This window comes from Stigmatopora argus, chromosome 1 (assembly GCF_051989625.1).
Source record: "Stigmatopora argus isolate UIUO_Sarg chromosome 1, RoL_Sarg_1.0, whole genome shotgun sequence".
Classification (NCBI taxonomy): domain Eukaryota; kingdom Metazoa; phylum Chordata; class Actinopteri; order Syngnathiformes; family Syngnathidae; genus Stigmatopora; species Stigmatopora argus.
This window is the reverse complement of record NC_135387.1, coordinates 20,520,068-20,546,435: the sequence shown is the minus strand read 5'-3', so window position 1 is coordinate 20,546,435 and position 26,368 is coordinate 20,520,068. Positions and strand designations below refer to the sequence as shown.

The following is a 26,368-nucleotide window of genomic DNA, read 5'->3' as shown; positions in this document are numbered from 1 at the left end:
TATTCTTCGTGGCTTAGGTTCTGAACTGGATAAAAGGAAAATCCCAACAAATTTCGACCTAATCATTGAGTGTCAAGGAGTAACCAGACCCCCGATTGATATTTAGCTTGCATTTTGGTTAATTGACTCAGCAAGGCAAATACATGAAATGCAGCCATGACACTATTAGTAACATTCAAGTTATTCAGTAAACTAACCTAAGGTCTGCATTGCTGTTATTCCATACATGATGCCTTTTATGCCTGCATTAATTGAAAATTCCAGAAACCTCCACAGCTTGTTTTTCTGGAACATCATTTTTATAATTAGATCAAAATACAGAGTGGTAGTGGGGCATGGTACGAGAGTGGTTAGCAAGTCCGGCTCTTTGTTCTGAGACCAACGGTTGGATCCCTGGTGGGCTCTGGCCTTGTTGCGTCGAGTTTGCATGTAGTCCCTGTGCCTGCGTGGATCGTGGATTTTCACGCACTGCGGTTTCCTCCCACATCCCCAAAACATCCTTCGTAAGCTGATTGAACCCTCATGAAGATAGTGGCTTGGAAAATGAATGAATGATTACATCATGGTATATTATAGGTATATAACTTGTACTTGTAATGAATTCTCTTCTGATACTATGACTTAATTGTGATAAAAATACATATGCTTTTAAATTTGATACTTTTTTCCTCCTCTTTCTGAATGGACATTTTAGTAATATTTGAAGAATGGAAAATGACAAAAGGTAACCCCTCACCAAAAATCGCATACAGCGTCCCCATGAGGAAGTCATTGTCTTTTGATATTCTGGAAACAAACAGATACGTTTCGGAGGCATTACCCATCTGAAAGAAAAATGGGAGAACACAAAAAAAATGGATGTTGTAATTTGAGGTTTTCATCCTTGCCAATTTATAAAAGCAAACAACTTTCTTAGAGAATTCCAAACCGTTGGTGCCTTCCTCAATTCAACCTTTATGACAGATCCAATTTTCTTCATGAAACTGTGACCAAAATATCGTCTGTCAACTCTGATAATGAATTTTTACTCCTTCAATAACCTGGTGTCAGTTTTGGTTTGTATTTTTTTAAATTAAATATGGAATAACGATCTTGACTCTGCACTCTGACATTTGGGTGTGTGATATAAGAGAAAAGTCCAGAACACAAAAAAATGGAGTAATTGAAAAGGCAAGTTTAGCAATTATATATTGTTTATAGTCACACGGATAACTTCAAGGATGTGGTGGAAAGCCTTTCAAACTTGGTGAAGGTTTTTGGGGCGACCTCATATAATTCTACAAAATCCTCAAAAAGCGTGTCAAGAAAGCTCACATTTCAAAATCACAGAAAGCCTCAGTGACAGGAAATTGCGCTGAGGCAGAACTTGTGGACATAAGCTAAGAAAATTGTTGGGAGACATATATTAAAGTTAACCGTGCAATGAGCTTGTCATTAGCAAGCCATTAAATAGGGGACCATAACTGACTGGCTACTGCATACACATACTGTGACAGCCTTGTAGGACTCCACTGACAATTCCTTTTTAATCTGTGTTTGAGAACATTTTCATCAAAAGAATGAAATGCAAGCAGTTATTTGCATATAAGGTCTGACTTCAAAATTCATTGTTCTTTGAGAGCTGCTGAGGCAACATTTATGGATGACTTTATGTGAAGTGAAAATGTATTCGTAGCATTTTCCTACTTCAATTGGAATGAACACTGGCCAATGAGATGACATCACTCAGGGTTGAGGTATAATGCTGTTTTTGGAAACATGTCTATGACCATAGACGTAGTTGATTACCTTCAAAGAAATCCATGATTTTTATTAGCATTATTAAGTCAGTGCACATAAAAATCTTGAAAATTGATGTAACCGAAACCAGGTTGGAACATAATAATTAAATAACATGCCTGCATGGAGATACTGTGTAAATGGCAACAATTGCCCTTTTTCATCACAAAGCGAAGAAGTTAAATGAGGTTGTGACCGTGTTTTTTTTTTACCATATCATATGACAAAGATTGTCTTGGTTTGCACTGCGATAACAATTTAGCTTTTGTCTATCAAATGGTTTCTTTAGACCTTGTGGGTTTCTGGTGTGCTGGCTCCTGGGGAAATGGATTCGATGTTTTTTTTAAACACTGAGGACATGATTTAGGGTCAAATTAGATCATGTGTGATTGCGGATATTATGAACAATAAGACATTAGTGTTGAGCAAATTGTCCAAATTGGAGGAAACAACCAAGCATGGCAAACACACTATAAGGCTAAAAGCCCAGGGTAATAGTTGTAGCTGCTGCTATGCTCTCTTGAAAGCACTGGGAGAGACGTTTCCTATCTGTTTCAAGTGCACATTTAATTGTTATTTGTATTAATATGAACTGTCACCATTTAAAGGGAATAATAGACTGTGTATACAGAATCCAGATAGTTGACTATAGGTATACACTCAACAGAGGAGGGCAATACTGCCATGGCCACTGAGTAGGCAGAGATCGTTACTATTATAGAACCACACACTGGGCAAAATGGAGATGGAAAATAATGGACGAGCAATATCCCATAATTGAACCTGTCAGATATGCATGATGAAAGAAGAATGACCAGGATTACTGATCGAATATGTTCAACATAAACCCATGCACATTATATTGCTCATGGTTCCTAGGAATTCCAGCATTTGTTAGGAAAAAGAAGAGAAGAAGAAGCAGGAGTTAGTCTCCATAGAGGTTTTGATTTTTTTCATGCGGGCTGCCCGACTATGACGATTGTGAGTGACTGTCAATAGTTGTCTATTCAGTTGCGTCCGTCCTATGACCAGTTTTAGGTTTAGACCCTCATTGTCCCAGTCAACTGGGTTAGGCTCTAGTTCTAGGATAAGTGAATAGATATCCAGTGGCTTGACAGATAGATGCTTCATTTGATGTTGGGATGCTGTAACTGTAAAATCACACAAAAAATGATGGAGGGAAAATATTCCATGAAACAGTATAATTCCCTTTCTTTTTAATGACCTGATATGAGGAAATTTAAACATTGTCTGTTAAATCCATTCGTATTGTACACATCCTTCTCATCCAAAGAGCTCCATAAAATGCTTTTTCAGAAATGACTTAAAATTAAATGGTTGCGGAACAAATTTATGATGGGCTACTTTCCATGACACGATAAAACAACACATTTACTTAATGAAAATTACCACAAAGAGAATTTTATATTGCCTACTAAAGTCAGTCAATTACTGGTAATTACTACTGTCACAACATAGCAGACTGCAATCTCTTCTGCTCTATGGTCTAGGACATTGGGACATATTTAAAGAAAACGCCAACTGAGACACCCCCATGACCACCACACCACCCTCGTAAAATAAAATCTCTCTCTCTCTTACTTTCTGTTTTTTTTCCTGCTCCTTATGCAATCAGTTTGTTTTAGCTTTTTTTTATTGGGTAGAAGTGTGAGGGAGTCCCTCAAAGAAGGCATTTGCTCCAGCTGTTCATTTATGAAAATTAGATCTAAATCAAAAGTGGTAAAGACTAAGTTGTGTGAGAAAGAAAGGAGTAACTTATGCAATACTCTTGTCATTCAATATTCATCAGATCTGTTTTTCAAGGATTTTCAATCAACTCAAAATATCAGAACATTTCAAACCTGCTCTGACTGAGCATTGTTATTCTAAATCCGGGGTTCGGGAACCTTTTTGACGAAGAGAGCCACAAACAATTCATATTTTCAAATGTTATTCCTTGTGAGCCATACAACGAATTTAAAAGTCAAAATGCATACATGTAAACGAGTGCCTTTTCAATTTTTTTTTGTAATTTCACCACTTATAAAGTGGAAAAAAACTGAATATTTTTTAAAAGATTCTCATGCTGTTGCTAATCAATGAGAGGGTCCATTCCAGAAGAGTCTACTGCAAAAAAAATGAAGATTAAAGCAGTTCTAAATGTAATATCTCAGTTCTGTCAACAGCGATTTCCATATTTTAGCTCACAGGTTAGCAAAGAGCCAGATGCACCCATCAAAAGAGCCACATGTGGCTCCCGAGCCATAGGTTCCCTACCCCTGTTCTAAATGATTAAGCCTGATCAGATGCGTGGTGTAATATATTTTAAAACAAATATAAATTTGTCGTCAAAATAGCCTTGTTTCTATAATAAAATAGTTAATTGAAAAAAATAAGATGTTTGAGAGAGAATAAAAACACATTATTTACATACACATTAACATATTGACTCACCGCCGATTAACACCTAATATTTGTGTTGTTAATAATGCTAGGTAGTCCTGTGCTAAATACAAACACGCCTGGCTGTCACGGATGTAATCTTTAAGCAGAGTAGCTGCATTTAGTAGCTGAAAACTGAGTTCCATTCAATTTAAGGGATGAGGAATAATAGAGGAGACAGAATTTTCCCTGTCTGTGTGCAACATACTGTAAGATGGTTGCATAAGAAGTGTCCTACGGACAAAAACCACACGCACTCAGATCTTGCAATACAGTTGTATTTTTTCAGTTATATAATTTGCTGGCTTGCAACTGCAAGTCTTGTTAGACTCATCAACAACTTGTCCCAGAATGAACAAGATCCACTCCTCTGTGAGCTTGATTGAGCATTATTCTTCAAACCCAGGAGAACACCATTTTTTATGTTCAGTTCTTTTTGCTGTGCACGCATCCTCTCAGTTTCATGGGCATGATACGAAAGATAAAAGCGCAGAAACAGAGTGGTGTTATTTTCAGAGCAAGAAAGACAAGCAGATAAAAGACAAGAACAAAATTAATTGGCAAAGGCTGAATCTTTAAGAGTAGGAAAAGATAGACTTGGAGCTGTGTACAACAGTAAGATTATGTAAATAGGGCGTGACTGATTATTTTATTATACAGACAGCCTTGAGCCTTTTTCCCAACACAAACTATTTACTGCTCATCATTAAGAACCCTCACTTACCCTGACAAATATTCTAATTCATTGTTCCACGACCCATAAATAACTGTGTTTTCTAACAGTCGTAGTTGAAGATTTTTTGCAATGAAAGAAAGGAGGAACATGTTCAGATTTGAAGGGAAAGTAGAAGATCCAGCATTTTTTTTATTTTAAAGGATAATTTGTCCACCCTAACCTGTCACAATGGGCACCTGCGGGGGAGTGAGTGTTGCAGCCAGTGAAAGCCATCAACTTTTATTTTCAGTATTTTTTTTTTCCAATCTTAAACTTGGTTATGTCGAGGTCATCAAAAACATATCAGTTTTTGGAGATCAAGTAGAGGAGCTCTTTCATCCAAAGCTTTGCAGAAGGAAAGTGTTTCAACAAGCTTCAATAGAATTCCACATAAGAATTAGACGGATGGATATCTAGATGGAAAATGTCTATATTGCAATGATGTATATTATATACATAAATAACATCCACACATTAACTTTATACAATGGTCCATATTTATACATCTCAATTTGTAGTCATTATGTACTGTAAATAGTACGTAGATGCATTCAACAACATTTTTCAGTCAAACACGGTGAGGATGGAGGCGAATTAACTACGCATACAATAAACAAACGTCACACATTCGTCACAAACGTCACAGGCATTCAAGACACGTTTTTAGCTCAACATTGACACGACATCATCCAGAAAATAAAAGTTAGTCAATTAAATATTTGTTCACATCATTGTTAATGAAAACAACACTAAGTAGTAGGGACAATAAATGAATGCAAATTCAGTAGCCAATTGGAACTGGATATTTTTCATAACACCTTTAGAAAGAAGAAATATCGTAATACTAAATGCGCTACATTAGCACGCTTGGTGCAAAACCATTGTTGCCTTGGCATCCTTTCTGAGTAATAGACAACTTCCATGTTATTTCTTTCTCTGTATTAATTCAGATTCGTTGTCCTTTTGCATTTCAGCTGAAGCGAATAAGTATTACTCCTTTCAATCTACTGAATCTAAGAGCAGCAAATCTTGTGTGGAATGTTAAACGAGTACAAAACATAAAAGAAGATCAGACTTGCAAGGCTAAAGAGGAGTATGTGACCACAGCGATTGTTGAGTTGTATTAGTCAACAAGAAGGCAGAAAAATCATATAAAATGCTGACAGCCCTGCATATGACTAATCCATTGGTGTTTGAGTTTAGATTTTTTATAGCCTAGATTGCTACAAAAAGGCAATTAAGAGTACTTCATGCTTAGGGCATAATTTTAAATATTCAGAAATCAATTTTCAACCTTCTCAGTGTGAAATAGGAGGTCAACTTTAAAAAAAAAAATCCAACCACATGCCCATTTTCTATTTCGGCTTTTAAAGGTTCCAGGTAAGGCTAAACGTATCCCAGATGAATTTGGATTGTGGGGGGCAGCAAATGCCACCATTGATTGTTTTCCAATTAACCACAGAAAAACATACAGTGAACAGAAATTAGGTTTTCTATATAGGACAAATGGAATAATTAGAAAATAGGTTGCACCATTTTTTCAAACCTTTTCTATAACCTCTACAAATGGATAAAAGTGTATTTCAAGTTCAATTAGAACAATGCCATAGCAAAATCTGAGCAACTCCCAGATTGAAGAACCAGTGTTGTTCAGCTTTGGTGGACCCACCATTAATTTTTATGCCCATCTGCTCACCGTTCTGCTCATCAATGCCACTTGAGTGTCAAGCATAATACTCAAATATTGCCATTCTCTGAAGAGTTTTGTTTCCCTTTAATATCTCAAGCAATTATGCATCCTTCCAACTCTCCATCTGCTAGCCTTCTGTCTATTTTAAACAGACAGGAGCCATTTTAGGTTGAAGGTTATTTTTCATTGACTGAGCTAACAACATGCACTTTTACTGGAATGTCATATTTGAAAAAATAACTTTTGTTTTCATAATCGTGTAAGATCATCTGTATTTTATGTATTATTTTACCTAATATTTCGACCATTCTAAAAATGGACAGTCAACGTTCTCATGTGATTATCATTGACAGTCCAAGAGAGCACTGAAATATTTTAACAAAATCATCAATCTTTGGAGCGGACAATATAGAGAAAAAGTTCACAAAGTTAAAATAATATAACATTGCTCAGGTTGAAAACAATCCATCTTGAGAGTCAAAACCGTAAGAAAAATTGGCAGAAATACAATAATTTTCACACTTCTCAATATAAACAAAAGGCCTTTGTCTATGTCTTGCCATCTTGTTGTGTTCTATGTTTGCACTTTTTAAAAACAAAAATCAATCCAAAGACTAGACTGATAAGGTATCATCAGAGTTTAAAAAAATAATTTTAATAAATGAAAAAAACAAAAACAATCACTCAAACAAATTCTGATGGACGTGTTAACCTTTTCACAGAATGTACCTGGTTGTACTCTAAAAATCCGCTTGCAAGTAGTGGAAGTGTCATTGAAGTGAACAAGAAGTAGAAAGTGGTCTCCTGTGTCCCAATTTGTTTGACTGTCAGTTCTTCCATTTGCTTTTTGGCCTCTGTACAATTCTGTCATTCCTGTAGCCCAAATGTGGCAGCCAAATCACAAGTGCTGTTCTTGTGCCAGACAGCAGTCTGTAGTGGCATTTAAACCTGTGTTTACCTGTGCATTCTCTCATCCCGTTCAATGCCTCAACTGTCAAAATTAAATCAAATATTAAAATCGGCTGAGAAGCAGCTGTCAGAGTGGTGGTAGTAACCAATCAAGATTGAAGGAAAATGGCCGGCTTGTTGAAAAATCATGCATTGTCGAGGATGTTCTTGTTTTCCAACACATGTCCCATGTCCATGTTTTTGCCCAACATAAATATGTCTACTGGTGAGTGATTTCTTTTTACAATTTTACCTTTTGGAAGGTGACAGCAGTTTGATTTGACTTGCAAGCACACCCTGTAGAGTAGCAGTGAAGTAAAATTTGGTGCAATTAAGAACTTTAGACATTTCTTCTAAAAATACAGGTTAATCCATGAATTGCCTCGAGCACTTCAGGGCTTAAAGTCAACATTTCATTTTTATTCGCCCATGTCGAACTTGCACTGTTAGCTCAAGTGCTCTAGAGTTTTTATGTACCAGAAGCAAACTTTCGCTTAAATCATTCAATAGCATTGTTTATGTTTCTTAACTTCTTATGTCTTCTTAACTACTACTCGCCATCTAAAGATCATACTAGAGTGGTATACTGTCCCACAGACCTTTAAGACGGTATGCTCAAAAGATCTCTTCCTCCTTCGGGTCGAGATCACCAGAAAACACAAAGACTGACCACCATCTAGCGACCTGTCTCTCCTGTGCGCTTGCGAATCCAGAAACCTACGCGACCTGCCGTCAGATGCTTGCAACCCGTCAAGTACTGTCGCACCTTTGTCAAAGTCAGCTGGCTGATAATTGTTGTTTCAAAGCAGTGTGAGCTGCCTTGAGACCTGTGCTACCAGTCGACCAGAGCCTTGCAACAGTCAGACGTTGAAATATCCTGCAATAGGGTGGATGTAAATTTGAAGGGACCAAGAGGCTTATTTGAGCTGAAGTAGTTTAATTCCGTTTGATCCGCGTGCATTTCCGTCTTCACGCCAACACCAGCTACACACAGTAACACAGACACGTGCACATACGTTAAGTCGTTAATTTCCTTTGCAGTTAAATGTTATATTTTTTACCAATTTTGTTTACTTGGGAGCTATTGATTTTCTGAGTGCTTGTCTTCAAATCCCCAGTTCTTATGTAGTTAATGTAGCCATGTCTTCAGCGTATATTTCGATGCTGTCTAATGTCCCCAGTGCAAATCCATTAGTTACTAGGTGCCCCTGTCAAGCATTTTTTAATGTAACATTTAATTTTACACCAGGCACTGCCAGCGTCACTCCCAATATAGGTGTCTCCTTTCTTCTGGATTCATAACCTTTGAATTAACAGACCTGAACAGTCCTTTAGCATTTCAAATGGTGTTGCAAGCTGTCCTGCTGCCACCACCCTCTGTTCCTCGCATGGGTCTCAATGTGCTCAGTCACTGAGATGATTCTCTGCCACAGGGAGGCCTGGAGCTATGTGCGACAACTCGCTATGAGGCCCTTCAGCTTTCGTTAATGGACAGTTGCAAATATTACTCCACATATATCTGTCATTCTCTATTTGTATCTACTCTCTCTTTACTGTTGGCATTGTTGGCTTCTATACTCAAACACATTAGTGTACCAAAAGAACACAGGGTTTGTGAATTAAATCTGAAAATGCATCAAGTATTGACTTTGAAACATTCTTGGGATGGGTGAAGGGCAGCCTATTCACTCTCTATTCGAAAAACACTTTTGCGTTCTGAATTTATGGTTCAATATTCCCATTATATTTTAGATTATCATTTCTGCCTCACTCTTCAGCCACTGGCTATAAGTTCCATTTTATTATTTCTTGCATGCTTTTATTTATTTTTTTGCTTTTGTTCAAAACATTTTAACAATGGCAAAATCAGGTGGCAATTATGTTGTACGAAACACTCTACAATATAGCAGAAGCGAGAATGCTATGAGACTGAGATGCCTACAAAAAGCACTCGTCCAATTCCATAAGGTATATTTATCAATCTGTGGGGTCTGTTATTCTGTTCTTTTTTCTTCTGGCTTCTTCTGGTTTCTGGCAGAAGCTTTGCTTCTTGCTCATGCCTTATTTGTCCCATTTAGAGTCATTGTCTTGCGTTGTATTTTCATCTGATTCGTTTATCTGAGCCTTTTACTCAATGCCTTCTTCTCACCGTATAATAGGAGGGAACTCCTGCCCTACTCATGCACCGAGCATCTTTGTCATGTTTTTTTTGTTTTTTCATGTTATTTCTGTTGCTTACGTGTTGATTTGTTTTTCCCCAAAGTCCACACTAGCTTTCATAAGAAAATAGCTAAATTTCCCCCCAAATGTAAGGAAGCTGGGCAGGTATCCTGATAGTTCCCTCTTCTCTCCCACCTGTGTCACTTTCTTTTTTTGTGTTCTGTTTTCGGGTTGGAACAGAAAGACAAGAAGAAAGACAATAGGGATTTACCATCAATCACAGGTACATATTTAAATTGGTGATTTATCTCTCGGAATGGGAGCAGGAAACGTTGCAAGAGGCCTTACAAAATTTGCATAGTGAACTCGAGTGAATTGTTTTTAGATTATTTTTTTGACTTAAGGAACAATGGTGTAAATATGCAAGACATGGAGGCAGCAATACGAACCACAACACCGCCTCGCCCCAGCTTGCAGAAGACTGAATATTAAGGTCACTGCCTCTGGGGCCATTTATACGAGAGTCAAATCCATTTGAATAAACCCACTTGAGTAATGCACACCCGTGTATAAAACAATACATACTTTTATGACACTCTTGGACCACTTTTGACAGATATGTTATTCCCACAATCACAAATAGGCTTGCAAAAGTAATTTTTCAAGGTTTTTCTACTGCCTCAAGCGAAAAGACTCAACAATGTTTGCCTAATATAAAATTATCATGTTTTCTGCACTTATTTTCAAGAGATTTCACATATTTAGGAGAAAATCATCAAAATGACCATAAATGATTTTTAAATACCAATGTTCATAATGGCAATATTGGATTGGGTTGGATTGGATAACTTTATTCATCCCGTATTCGGGAAATTTCGTTGTCACAGTAGCAAGAGGGTGAGAATGCAGATATAGGAAAGGCATTTTTGACATAAAATATCACATAACATATCACTGTAGTTATACAATAAATACATTACATATGTAAGGGCTGTTGATCATAATTATTTTTGCTGTCACTTTATATTGCCTCCACCTTCCCGAATATGGGATGAATAAAGTTATCCAATCCATTCCAATCAAAATTTCACGACTTTTATCTGTACATAGCGAATGGTTCAATGTGTTTGTGTCACATAGCCTAAATGCACTCAGTGTTTCCAGAGTGGCTCTATTTCCCAGAGAAAAACATTGTAACATAATTATCCTATAAAGATGATTATTATTACATAATTATCAGCAGATAACCACACCAACAAACATAACTTCATCTAGTTGGCTCTATTTAGGAAATTATTCTTACCATAATAGCAATAGAAAAATGCTTTTGCTCCCCCCTCTTCTGCTTATGTGAAAATACAGAAATAAATGCATGACATACTCAAAATGGTTCCATCCGTTTGTCGCAAAGCCAGAAAACACAGAAAAAACTCAACTCGATAACAAATCCTGGTAGACCTCATCGTAGTAGTACAAATATTCAGGTCATTAAATTCCTCTACACCAGGGGTAGGGAACCTATGGCTCGGGAGCCACATGTGGCTCTTTTGATGGTTGCATCTGGCTCTCCGCTAACCTGTGAGCTAAAATACGGAAACCGCTGGTGACAGTGCATTAGACTTCTGGAATGCATTAGCAACTGCATAAGAATGTGGTCAAAAGTATTCAGTTTTTTCCACTTTAAAAGTGGTGGAATTACAAACAAAAAAAGGCACCCATTTACATGTAATTTGACTTTTAAATTCGGAGTATGGCTCCCAAGGAATAACATTAGAAAATATGAATTTTTTGTGGCTCTCTTTGTCAAAAAGGTTCCCGACCCCTGCTCTACACCCTTGACTCTCAAATCGCAGACAGAAATCTGGATCTGGCCCAAGTTGCAGTTTTATATGGCTCCACGGTCGGTTGCTGTTAAATGAAGGGATGATCTTTTATTCCCACAAGCAGCTGTCACATCTATATTGAGTAATACAGCAGCTTCTAACGTGATTCCATGACTATAATGAGTCAAGAAAATATCTTGTTCAAATGTTCGTGAAGTTGTTTCATTTCTTTCTCAGAACCATCATGTCTCATGGTGCCAAGAGTGTGGATTTATTAATAGAAGTTTTATTAAAACTGGCTGCGAAGATGCTTATTGGTCCTCTCATTGGCCAATCTACCCGTGGGTCTGTCTGAAGCCCCTGTGTCATGTTTGCCATGACACTAAACATTTTCTCTTGTCTGAAGCACATGAAGCAACGCGTATTAATTTAGTTTTTGATGAATACTTTTAAAAGCCCTGCGATGCACTAAATCCATGAGAGGCAAACCATGGAACAGCAAGTGATCACTGTACTCTTCTGAAAAGCATCATATTATTATAGTTATACAAGCTTGTTACTTGTGTTACGTTGGGAGAGAGAGAGTCTCCTTATAGTAGATGATGAGATAAGGGAATATGAAAAATCTCTGCACACACTGATTGTAAGGCTTCCATATTTGAAATGGCAGATTCCGTGCCACAGCTGTTGCACATCAGATGTAATTTAGCTTTAGTGTTACGTTGTAAAAGCCTTTACAGAAGATTCCCAACTATTTCTTGCTTGCTTATTTCTTTGAAAGAGTAAAGAATCAGGTAACTTTTGAAATGTAATTACCACAACTAAATTGGCTTTTCTTTGTGCTCACACATGCTTATAATGGGCGCAGGGTACCAAAAGATATTTAATGCATTTCCATTGGAAACTAATAGGAGCTGAAATGTCAGTAATTGGTGGATTTTAAAGAAATGTGATAAGTTCAGATATTTTGTTGTAGCTGTTGATAATGCATGTACAGGTGCAACTCAAAGTATGAAGGGAACACTTCCATGATGTCATGCGCACTCCACAGCGTTTGCGCTATCCGTTTCCCATATCGACTGTGGCTAATTAAAACAGTGTGTGGCGAGGAAAGCATTTTCATTCTTGCCACACTGGTGAGGGATTATTTTCCATATGGAAGTTGCCCTGTGTCAAGAGCCATCAATTTGAGTCTGAAATCTCCCATAAGTGCTTCCAACGCCCCCAAAATGCTTCACACTCCAGCTCTCACATTTGATTGGATAGGCTATAATCAACACAATAACTTTCAATTAGTGCTGTCAATATAACACATCAATAAAGGCGTTAACTTAAATTCCCTTTGACACGATTTATTTTTAACATGCAGATGGGAAAAACAGTCTTTGTGGCTGTCAAGTTTATTTTACAGAAATATGTCAATAATAACTCATTGCTGCCATTAATGGCGCTAGATGTCCAATCCCGTTTTGACGGGGAGAGGCTGTCTGTGATCAATCTCCCACTCAAATCAGAATGGACGTCTATTTATTCATTCATTTTCTAAACCACTTATCCTCACTAAGGGGGTGCTGGAGCCTATCCCAGCTAACTATGGGCACCAGCCAGCGGATATCCTGTATCGGTGGCTAGCCAATTGCAGGACACATGGAGACGGACAACCATTCACGTTCACACTCGCACTTAGGGATAATTTAGAGTGTTCACACCGCTTACCATTGCATGTTTTGGGGATGTGGGAGGAAACCGGAGTAACCGGAGAATACCCACGTGAGCCCGGGGAGAACATGCAAACTCCACACAGTGAGGACCTGATCGACTGTGATCGTACCCTCAACCGCAGAACTGTGAGGCCTACGCGCTAATCGCTCTCCCACCGGGCTGCCCTGGAATTGACGCCTCACACCGTCTACATAAATCACTGAAACGTGAACATTTACAGCCAGTATGCCAGGTGAAATAATTGGGTGTCTAACGTTGTCAACTGCAGGCAATAAGTTACTGTAACACATTGGAAAAATAGCTCAGATAACCTAATAGATAGATGGAGGTACAAAAACCTGTGAGAATGGATTAAAATCTTGGAGCACTCGATAGCACTGTAGGAAATCATACACAGCAGTGTTCTCCGCTGCATGGATGGGTTACTGCTGGAATCACACTGATATTTATAAACCAGGTCCAAAAAAAGAAGAGAAAAACAAAGAAATACTGAGTGTACCACAGCATGGCATTGTTAAGATCACATGTGCATTGTTGTCACCACTGATTTTATTATTCCGCATTCATGTGAAGGTGTGTACCTTTTTTGTTGCTTTAGGAGCCATTACTTCAGAAAAACTAAGGTGTATTCGTAAATGGAACAATACTGACAAGAGGATTAAAGTCTAAACATTCTTTATATGTGTTAACGAGTAGACAGCAGCAATCCTATCATGATAGTGATGATGCTAATTATAAGTTTGTCCCTCCGCCACATTTTTCTATGTGTTTTCATTGTTTGCTATGTATGCAATTATTTGGGAAAAAAAGCCATGGATATAGCGAGCTTCTTTCACAACCTTCAAATAACTTGCACATTTTAGAATGATTATAGGAAACACACAGGTGCTAACTTGTTAACTGGTTTATTTTTAACTTCCATATTCACACGAACATTTTCCTGGGCACATGAATTGGATACCAGTAAGATCTGTGCCATTATTATACTCCATGTCATGAATGTCCTCATTTAATTTGCATGTCAACATTGGTGTATGTACAATTGGATAAGTCTGTGGGTGATATGTGAAAGAAAACTGACATTGTAAAGCCTGGGTTTTCTATTGATTGGTGCATCTATGTAAGCTAAAACTGATTATCTACGGTGAAATTTGCTTATGGCAACCCAGCATCCTCTCTCGATATACAGTAACTTAATCTGAGATACAAATTGCAAAGCTGCCTGGTGAAAAGAATGAAATTGAGGGAAGTACTGAAATGAGAAAAGTGTAATATATAGTATATCGGTGGTCTCTGGGGAACCATGGTAAATCCTGTCAACCCCATGTGTTCCTAACATTTACCCCAAAATGCTCACTTTCAATTGTTGTTTACAGGCAGAGAGAAAAAGAATACTTTGTTATTGAGTTGTTTTTGACTAGGCCAGTATAGTCAGAAGACACAGTGGAAAACAATAGTGCTTTGAGGTAGTATTTTTTTTTATATTATTTGTGACTTGACAATTTTTTTTTAAATTTGACTTGTGAGTAGAAACTTACTTTAATTGTGCTGTAAGGTGGCAGAGATGTTAACTCACTTCACAACAAGTGGCACGTTGACAGACAGTGAAAACTGAAAAGTGCTATTTTTTTTACTACACCCAGTTAGTTTACTGTCAAACTTAATATAGACATTTGAAAGAATGAGAGAGCTTCTGCTATTTTAATGCTAACATTAATTAACGCCAATCCCAAACCTTCGAAGCAATGGTGCAGGAAAACACGTAGAAAGACAATAAGACAGTTAGTTCTCAGTCACATATTGTTCATCATCCACAAAGAACAAAAAAATAGTACTAATGCCTTACTGATGAGCTAAGAGGAATTGATGCAGCTAAATGAACAGCAGAGCCATCTTTTTGCCTTACTGTCCCCAGACGGCCATGTCAGACATACCAGAAAAGCAGGACAATCAATGGCCAATCAATTGATGCCGTGGAAAAATGGTTTCCTCTCTTATAATTTTATTCAATGGTTTTATTACTGTACGTTGTTATGAAAACAAAGATATGGAGCTCTTTCCTTCATCATTCATTCAGATACACATCAGGCTGATGTTTTTTTTGTTTTGTTTTTGTAGGAGGGCTGGATGACATTAATTTTAGTTGGAAAGGATGATTTGTGTTAGTGTTTTGGGTTTTCAGCATTATTAGGCCATAAATTAAACTCCTATTTCAAAGCACAACTGCAGTACAGTCAAAAGTTCATCCATGTACATGATCTTGAGAAAATTAGATTATTCTCAAGATAGAATGTGATTGCTATAAAACACTCAAGGTTGAATGGATATCTACACGGTGTAGATCACCTTAACAATCATTTGTCTTTAATAGTGCAACGCTCATTATAGGTAAATTCATATTTCATTCATCTCACATTGATCTTGTATTATATTTTTATTAGAATGCGAGTTACTAAAAAGCATGAAAAATCAAGCTCGTTTCTAATTTAAAACATGGCAGAAGGTTATTAGAGGCCAAAAGTGTGGCTAGTGCTTCATGTGTTGGATTCAGCCCTTTTCTGCAAGATGTTAGAAAAGAACAAACAGAGTGATGGAGTATGAGAGTGATCTATGGGCGCACTGTAGAATCTACATAATTAAAGTGATGTTCTAAAGCAGTGGTCCCCAACCAGCGGTCTGTGGACCGGTACCGGTCATGAGCAACCTGATGCTGGTGTGTCAGCGTAATAAATATTAAGTTTGTCAATATTAAAAAGTTGTTATAATAATAACAAATAATTTCCATTATGGTTGGGACTTTTTTTTGGCAACGTGGACGTTGTTCGTGAACCGACCCCAACCCACACAATTTTGTTTTAAGTTGTCGCCCTTCCCATTAGCCGGTCCACGAGAAAATAGAAAGAGTTTTACCGGTCAACGGTCAGAAAAAGGTTGAGGACCGCTGTTCTACAGTGTAAATCATCACTTTAGAAATGTGCTGCAGAAAACAGTTTCAAGAAACATGTCTTTATAATTTCAAGTGTATTGGCTGATTCAAACTCCTAAACTGGCCCTGTTGAAGTCTCACATATTGCAAGCGAACTGTAGTAATTACAGCAAATATCGACATCTCAGTCACAAAATTGAAATGGAAATGCATGCCGAATTGAGATTTGTAGAGCCAAATGATAGTATAGATAAACAAAGTTAACTTTACCGCTTTGAGGACCCATGATTCCACTCGTGATTCAACACTTATGTTATAATGTGCACGCTGCATTTCACCCATATAAGAGAGGATGGCTCCAACTTCTCCATTATGCTGAGCAATCTATAAGATAGGGGATGAGGGGAGTGAAACCCTCCAGCAACCTTATCGGGTCGTTTGAATGCTTAAATGCACACAAGCTTTTCCACTTGGTCTAAAACCTCACAAATGACATAGCTTGCGCCATTATGGGGAGGAAGAGAAGGTGTTTTTTCCTAGGAAGTGGGTGCATCTAAAAGCCAGAAAGGGAAAGGTCCAGTAGTTTGAAAACTTGACCTTGTCTTTAAAGTTGTAAGGCCTTGAACTGATCCGTGATTTGATTGTTTACAACTCTGCCCTCGCATGCCATTGAAAGTTGCCCTCCTTAATCTGTCGCCAACAGCTTTGTACTGTTGCACAGTAGTAGCAATACTTTTTAATTGGGTTGCATAAATGTCACACACGGAAGCAATTAAAATGAAACAGAATCACTTACAGTATGTAGACTTGTTGAATGAACCAGGCCAATTATCACTCCATTAAGAGTGTAATGATTTTTTTTGCAGACGGAAAATTATTTAGTGAGGCGATTGATGCCATCAGATTTATCATTTCCACCCCAACTACTATTAATCATCCATAAATCTATCCATGTTTTCCCCACTCAGCACCCAAAGCAGGAAAACCCCAACTTCCATCTCCCAATCACCTCGAGCAGCTCCTTCAAGGGCATTCCAAGGTGTTCACAGGCCAACCGAGAAACATAGCGATCTATTTACGTGATTACGTGACCAGCACAGCATGGGGCAGACTTGGTGTTGGTAATTTTGCAACATGCGCATGACGGCTTGTTGTTGCTTGTCTATGTTCCCTTCCAGTCTTCTCTCATTCATTAAGTGGATACCAAAATACTCCTCCATGACCAAGGAGGGCAGGCTACTTTTTTTCCCGCATGAGAACTATCAAAAATAATCAGTTTTGGAAAAACTTCTTATCTTAGACTATCCCTGACTGACTAGAGAGACATATATTCATGTTCCTCACCAACAAAAGAATTCTGCTGCCCACTTTCTCTCCTGTGAAATATTCTCTCAAGACCACGTAACACTTTTATTGTGCTCCTCAATTTGGGAATTGGGAATATATTTGGCATACTAAAGCTGGAATCAAATTGTTTTTTTATTCTCGAATCATGACTGACAAATACGTTGTCTTTTATGAGGTATATTCGATGTGGGCTTTCACCAATATACTTTAGCTAGTTAATCACTTTAGGGGTTTGTCTTCCTCACCCTATTTTGGAAAATATTATGTCAGAGGAATGAGATTGTTGATGCTTTTTGTGACTCGGCCAGCTCTTATGCTATCATTTCTGCTGGGACTGTCTCAATGTTTCAATGTTATTTTATTTTATATTTACTGGTAAATATTTTATCTTTTCCAATCATTGAACTCAAATAAGCACCAGGGGTAGGGTAAATAGTTGTGTTTTTATGAATGATCTATACCATCATTAGCCACAATGTAATGAATTTAAGAACCGGCACTGACACTGAAGAGCTTCCAATGGCTTTCAATCACATCAATATTTGCCAGTAGGACAAGTCATGTGTACTTATGGAGGTCACTACAACTTGGAGGTAAAGGAAATACCCTGGTTGAGCACACGTGTGCTTGCAGTGAAAATCCCCGCTAGGCTTCCAGTTCATGTTTCAAAACATGTTGACTTTGGATTGTCCCTCTTTGTATCTCAATTACAAGCAGCACCACAGTCACATGGAGACGGTAGGGCTTTGTTGAAATGGAGTACCTGCTCAAGCAATGTGTACAGACAGATTGTGACTTTGCACTGGAGATCATCACATGTTTTAATATCCTCATACTCTTTCTACTACGAGAACATTCTGATACATAAGAGGTCATGGCAAAGCTATCCACATGACAACTCCCTAATGAGCATCACCTCATCAAGTCCGGATTTTAGTTATCACACGCTCCTTCCAATTTACACGTTTATTTTATAGCAGTTGAGGTCTCATGTTAATCGTTCAGAACAAGACACTTAAAATAGTGGCTGTGAGGCATTAAAAACAACATTAACTACAGTAAATGAATGATATTAAGCAAAGTCCCCCTAAATAAAAAGAAGATTTGTGTACATACTATAAACAGCAAAGATTAAAGCAGATTGATTTATGTAACCTATTCTTGGGTGAAGTTTAAATCACTTCTAAGTGTTTGTTGTAAAACAAACTTAATTAAAGGTACAAATAAAGGTGTGCGCCTACCTTAATGAGCGGGTGTGCTGGCAAGGGGTCATTGGTATTTCAAGTCCAGAGCGCACGCATCAAACCTTCTAACTGTGGCAGTAAAGAAAGCAGATGTGCAGGCATAGTGCAATCTGTAGACTCTGTATGTGCAGTCACTGGGCAAAGTGGGTTGTGTACAGAGCTGCAGAATCCACCCGCCGACAGCAAGCAGCAGCAGCCGCCCTAGGCTGCACTCAGTTCGGGGAGATCCAGAAGGCAGAGACGGGGGCTGCTGCTGCTCTCCCTCCACGCTGTGGCTTGCTCTGACTCTACCAATCTCTGGTGCTTTCTCTGCTCCCCCCTCTCTACTTAAAGCGCTTTCTTGTACACACATGGATTCTCCACACGGCATCTATCTCCCTCTCCACCCTATCTCTCTTTCTGGTTCTCACACGGAAACACAGAACTCTCACCGAGGGTTGTTTCTATAATGCAGATTGCCTTTCAATGGGTTTCAATATCACAACATAAGTTTATAGATTCAAATGTCATTTTTTTCAACAATACTCTGGCCTTTCAAACCGGAAAAGGATAGAAGGAACCTTCTCGCATGAGGGTTTCTGCAGGGTGGGTGAGGGTGACATGGGTGACACAGCTTTACTTTGAAGTGCAAGTGAAATGTCATGGTTAATGTTAGCTAGTGAGCCTAGATGGTTGCCACTGGCTAAGGCACACTGTGCATGTGCCTATATTCACATTTGCCAAGTTTAATTCCAATGCAATTTTTGAAAACTCCAGAGCAGCTCACTGTAAAGGGCAGGCATTAAAATAATAATAATAATAATAAGACAGAAACAAAAGACTCCGTGGTTGATTCTAAGCTGCAAGGAGTAGACAAACACGTGACCTTTGAGTAAAATGTACTTCAAGTGCACAGTGTTAGAACGTAAACAACAAATCATTTATGTCCTTGAATGCATGATAATTCTGAGTCACATTTCTGTTCTCTGTGCACGTACACTCAAGCGTAAAACGCTTGGCATGTGTTTTTCATGACAGCACAAACCAGTGCACGTGTTAAGTTTTGTTTTGTTTTGTTTTGTAGACTAATAGCAGACTACTACACTGGTAGTGTATGCTGAAATGTGTAAAGGGTGGGTGTGTCCTTGCACATGGTGTAAGTCACAATTTCATGGATATAAGGCCACGCTATTGTTATGCTGCGAAAGATGGGTTTACTTTCAGAGCTTCGGTGTCTTTCATTCATTACTATTTCAACAGCATATATTAAAACTGTCTAATCATTGTAGAAACTTAACTGTTGATGTTGTCTTTTATATGAATTTATTAATACAGAGGCATTCAGCTCATTCGGTTGTGGGGTTAGATGTAGGTTATTATTGCCCATTCCCTTGGTTAATCTTTTTAGCCAGATTCACTTCATCTAGTCATTAAACCTTCATGCACGCATTACCTTTTTGCTGAGCAAACCAGTTTTTCCCTTCTGTTAGGCTGCTAGGCAGTCTTATGAAAGACACTTGAGAAAATCTGCTAATTGGCGTAAATGCGTTGGAGGAGCTCATGCCTATTCTCACCCCACTCAACGGTCTTCATCCAAAAGCAAATGGTCCGCCGGTCCACAAAGAAACTGTTAAAACATGGTTTAGGTTTTGGATTTTCTTTATTTTAGTGAGATAATATAGGCCTCATATATTTTATTTTCCTGTTTTTCCCTTGTAAGACTGAATTTGTTGATAACCATGCACTCTGGCAAACATTTTCCCAGAATCTAATGTTATCTGTTTTAAAAACCGACGATCCGGTTTGATTTTTTAGATTTTTTTTTCTCTATTTCACTTTTGCCTATATGCCATATTGTTTGTTGTGGTACTCCAGTTGAACTCTCTTTACTCTTTATTTTATTCCTTGCATGATATTTGTCCTTTTTAAATTAAATTGCTTTAAAAAGTCTTTTTTGTTGAGTTTACTTCAGGGCTTAGGGTTGGCATCTGCTAGAAACCTTTCAAATAAACGCTTTCTCATTTTCCATTTTCATGCCGTGCAAAACTGAAAATTTTTATGATGCTATTAAATTGATATTGCTCAGTAATACTATTTTAGAATTTTTTTCCCACAATTTTAAACCATTTCTCTGGAAAAGTCACTGTGGGGAATTATTGTTTATTTAAAAAAAATAGTCACACTATTGATTTGGAAATTGACATTTAGCAAAAAAAAATGCATTAGTTGTTTAATCTAAAACTTGACAAGTGACGACTCACCAAGGCATTTATATGAGCAGTTGAAATTATTTTTTCGTTTAACTGTATTTTTCCCACCTCTTGTCCTTGTGTTAGAATTATTATTAATAATCCGTTGCCTAGCTCACGGCAGGTGAAAGACAGTCGACTCCTTTCTGTATGAAAGCCCATCACTGTACGTGAGCAGCCTATAACAAAATAAAATTATTCCTATCTATTCTCACTCTGCACTACCATTTTGTGGATTCTTTTTGCTTTCACTGCACCATCTGCTCCTGCTTTGGATGAATGGTTTTCTGCTAACTTGAGTACCTCTGAGCTCGCATGAACCCAATTTTGTGCGCATCTTAAGTATTTTTTTAGAAAATTATATACTGCTTTAATGAATACAGCTGGATGTAGATCATAAATTCGTTGAGATCAAAGTTGTGATATAGTCTGCAAGAGAAAATGATATTTTTTCCGCTTTTGAAGAAAGTACAACACATTTCATAATCCTCCGTTAGAAGTCCCCCCTCCACTCCCCAATTTTAGGTTGTCATGTACCTTCGATCGATAGAATCGCTCAAGCTGTTTTGTTCATTCAATCTATTTGTTAGCAAATTAGTCGTTAAGAGGGACGCCATTAACCATGAACAACAGGAAATGCCAGTTCCTAAATAGGTGATACCTACCATTTATACAAGACACAGGTGTTTAGTATTTGTGCATAAAATATGGCTATAGTGGTTCAAGTTTGGTACGTTTTGTATTCACCCAGACATATTCATGTGAAAAATATAATAGATTATGTTCGACACAGTGCACAATCACATTCATAGCGGTCACACTCTACATGTAACCCAGTGATGTTCGCCAAACAACAGCCATTATATTCTAACATACCTGTATTCAAATGTCTGGTCAGGATATACTGACACAATAATAATCAGAATATATAATGTTCATGGTCATGGATAGTATTTACTTGTTTGGGTTCTCACGCTTTGTCTTTATTTTGTATCTTTGAGCTTTGTGAAGAGGAATCCAACTGAGAAAAGACCATGCTGCTCACACAGCCCTCTGGCTATCTCTGCCATGCCTTACAAGCAAATGTGACCATATAAAAACAAAGAAGTCCCAGTGTTTATATTTAAAAAACAGATTCACAAATGCACAATGACAGACAGAGCCAAGTTGTTATGTGTTTTGTGTATGCAAGCAAAATATACCGAAGAATGCAACAAGGTCAGACTCTGCTCTCCATTGTCTTGTTTGGAGAGTAAAGCTTGTCAACGTCATTTGGCATTTTTCAAAGTGCCCAGAACAGCAGAGCCATTACCTCAGGGTGCCCGCAGGGCGTAACTTATTAGATTAATCATCAGATCTACATGCCCTGAGAGGGATAAGTCATGAGTAGCATGCAAATCAAACTCAAGCCTGAGGATGATGTAGGCAGTCCAGCGAGCTAGTAGTCATTTTGCAATATGGCGTGATAAAGTTTATGTATCATAGTGCCTTTAGTTTAGCTCTTAAAACTCCTATGTTTTGATTTGACCCTTGAATCCACTTTTAAGGTACAAAATGTGTTGTCTGCAGCCAAATCCCAATCAAGGAGGTGAGAGTACTTTCACCTCCTATGCAAGCACTGATGAACAACCTTGCCGGCATATATGGAATATCAGCCTCCTATCTTTCTTTAAAATGTAATTATGGCTTCACAGCGAACGGCATGCACCATCAAGGTCAAAGCTTCATCAATGCCTTTAAACATATGCATTTAGGAGAACTTAATGTACTTATCACAGCCTTATGTGATGAGCTCTTGATTAAACATTCACCCTTTTCCAATGATATTCATCCTGGACGGGGCCTGGTTTAAGCTTTCGGCTCAATTATATTTTAGATATGCTAAAACAGTTACATTCATATTCCGGCTTCCTAGAAAGTGTGCCAGTGTCCCAAGGAGGGTACATTCATCCCTTTCATATATGATCAAAAATTCTTATTTTGTTAAAAAGTACTGCATTTTATCATATGTTGAATAGTGTGCTATTCATATCAAATTAGATTCTTATGTAACAATTGTTTTTGATCTAAAATGCACAGTACATTTATCAATATGCTGGCAGAGAGACTCAATGCCTCTTGTCAAACAGCCCAGTTGGACTCGTATAAAAGATACATTTACAGTGAAAGCTGGGCTGAGGCTCGGTCATTTCAAGACAACAGTAATCGGGCCAAATGGGAAGTAGCCTACCAAAGTAAAATCATTGGCATCGCTAAACAGTGCTGGAATCGTTTCTGTTGATGTACGTAAGTCATGTCCAATGTAATTTATCAAGTATTGCTACAACAACGCCTGGCTGTAAAATGATCCAACCATAACCTGTACTGAACAAATTAGTGTTCAGGGGCCACAAATAGGCAGCTAGTGAACCATATACATCCATATCTGCATTCACCAAAGGTAGTCTACCTTCTATACAAAGTCAGCATTTGTAGGCTGCAACTCACTTGTGACACTGAACGCGATAACCAGTATAAAAATTGCTAGATACTTGATGATTAATCAAATCTTCATTTGTGAAAATTACTGAGAACCCTTGACCTCATAAAAGAATGACTCACTTTGAAATTTAGATGACCGTTATGGAAATTTTGGTTTGTACTCCAGATTTAATATTTTATGAATGATGGAATTCATCATTCACTCATTTTCTGAACCGGTTATCCCTACAAGGGTCCCAGGGGGTGCTGGCTACCTAAAGGCGCCAGGCACGGGACACCCTGAATCAATGGCTAGCCAATCGCAGGCCACACATAGACGAACATCGATTCACGCTCACACTCATCCCTAGGGGCCATTTTTTTGTGTTTAACCAGCCTACCTTCCATGTTTTTGGCATGTAGGATGAAAGGGGAGTACCCGGAGAAAACCCACACAGGGGAGAACATTTCAGAACAGTACAGAAAACCTGACAAAAAGCATATTCATCCATCCACTTTTTAACACTACTTTCATGCAAGAATTTAGCTTTCAGTCTACACCAGGGGTCTCGAACTCAATTTACCTGGGGGCCGCTAGAGGCCGAGTCTGGGTGAGACTGGGCCGCATCAGGATTTCCACAAGAAAAGCACTGATAAAACATTCCAACGTTATCAAATATCTTTATTTTTTAACAAAAAATAATGAATTAAATAAATTAACTTAAAGATGAATAAAAAATAAATCAATCAGTAATACAAAACCAAATAATACTAATGAGCATACAGTAGATATACACTGGCTGGCTAAGTAGAGAAAATGAATTATTTTTATTCCGTTTCAAATGTCTGTATTAACAGCTCTTTAACCTTTAACTTTCTGAACTTGAATGGAACATTGAACATGAAATATTCTGAACACGGCTTCTCTTGCCTACTCCTTGCTGCTAGAGACCTGGCATAGTCACATTTGGCTTGAGGGAGGAAGCAGTGGAGACCCTCAGTAGAGCTTGAAGATGCTCATCAGTAAGTCTGGACCTGTACTTGGACTTATTGAAGTTCAAGGTGGAGAAGAGCTTCTCACACAAGTATGTGCTCCCAAAAAGGCACATGGTCCGCTTGAACCTTCGGGAGAGTTCAGGGAAGCTGGGGGTCAACTCTCTCAAAAATTGCCCAAGCTTGTCTGCTTCTCCACTCACCTCCCTGAACTTGGCTTTGAGTGCAGAGTTGCACTGCAGGTCAATGAGCTCCATTTGAAGCTCAGGAGGGGCATCTTGCACATCAAAGGAGAAGGGGTCCGCAAAAATTTGAAATGTGGCTTTGTGTGTCTTGAAGTCTGCAAATCTGTGATCAAATTCCTCCTGTAGCTTCGAAATGGCCTCAATATACTTCTCACCACTGAATGGTGTGCCTGCATCCACGAGAGCCTTGCATGCTGGGAAATGGCAAAGGTTTGTCTGAGAGAGCTGGGCTTTCCATAACACAAGTTTAGTGCAGAATGCTCTCACGTTGTCATAGGCAGCACTGACAAGTTGCCCCTGGCCTTGTAGCTTCTTGTTCAGTACATTAAGCTCATGTGTGATATCAACAAGAAAAGCCAAGTCCATGAGCCATTTGGGATCACTTAGCACAGGATCAATCAACTCACAAACGGCGTAGCTAGCTTTGACTGCTGCATTACTGTCTTTGGTAGCCTTCTTGAAGAGAGCCTGTTGCCTCAGAAGACGTGTTTTAAGACTGGCAACCTGGTTGGCTCTCTCATCTCCCTGGTATTTTTCGTACTCCTCAGCATGTCTCGTAGTACAATTACGTTTCAAATTGTATTCCTTGTGCACCGCAACTTTTTCAGTGTAAATGAGACACGTCGGGGTGCCCCTGTGTTCAACAAAGAAATATTGCACTCCCCACTTTTCTTGAAACTGTCTGTGCTCATCACCGACCTTTCTCTTCACGGCAGGCTTTGAAAGAGACATCTCTGGGGCTCTGTAATATGTTTTTCCACTTGGAATGAGTCTCGGGTTGATCTTTCACATTCAGTCGCGCGGGTTTGTGGCGCATGTGCACTTTCGCTCTCCGTTTCAATCGCGGAGATGGCTACAGTCACTGACACAGGCTGGATCACGGATCATAGCGCCTCATTCAGTTCTATGCTGAGAGCAGCGGAGGAGTGTGCGCGCCGAGCGGAGTGATCGGCCTCACGGCTTCTCCTCCGCCCAGCTGATTGGAGGAATGAATGAGTGAGTGAGCGAGGCACTGGACAGCCCGGCCGATGTCCCGCCCTCCAGAGCCATATACCTCACCGTGATTGGTTCATTCAGCTCCGAACCAAAGTTCCCTCTAATTTTTTGTTGGTCTGAGCAGAAAGACAACCTCCCTGAGCGCACTGAGTACCAGTGTGAGCGACATCATCAGTACTCGGATGATTCGCCTAAAGACGTTTCGCCGACGGACGTTTGACAGACGGGCAGGTCGCCGAATGGACGTTCCACCGAACGTTCATTTGGCCGAACCGAGGTTTCGCCGAAACGGGATTCGAACGCTCGCCCCGCCGGATCGTGTGTGTACAAGTTTTTCAACCTCGGCCCGCGGGCCATATACGGCCCGTTAGGATTTTTAATCCGGCCCGCCGCCGGTGTTGTCAAAATTATAGTAAAAATCAATGTTCGTCTACCATCAATGGCAGTCCGGGAGTAAGCACTCTTGGGCAGGCAGATGTAGCAGAACCGAGCCGTAAAATGACAGCAATCGGGTCAAATCCATCCTAAAACAGCATTTAATGATTAAATACAAATACTGGATGATATCGCGATGGAGGCAAAAAAACGTCTATAGACGTCCATTCGCCAAACGGCTCAAAATGCTCTCAAATTCGGTCAAATCCAGCTGA

At 38.8% G+C, this 26,368-nt stretch overlaps 1 protein-coding gene across 2 annotated transcripts in view; it reads right to left on the bottom strand.

The window, feature by feature from the left end:
• opn7b (opsin 7, group member b) overlaps positions 1 to 19,076 on the bottom strand; it is a 29,155-nt gene extending 10,079 nt beyond the window's left edge. Inside the window, exons 1-2 of one of the 2 annotated variants that reach the window (XM_077614926.1) lie at positions 18,794 to 19,076; positions 737 to 824 (exon numbers count right to left, since the gene is read on the bottom strand). In XM_077614926.1, the coding sequence (XP_077471052.1) occupies positions 737 to 824 (88 nt within the window). In that variant the 5' untranslated portion in view covers positions 18,794 to 19,076. The remainder of the gene's footprint in view (positions 1 to 736; positions 825 to 18,793) is intronic. The other variant, XM_077614935.1, reaches the window with a different exon arrangement.
• Between the last annotated feature and the right edge of the window lie 7,292 nt (positions 19,077 to 26,368).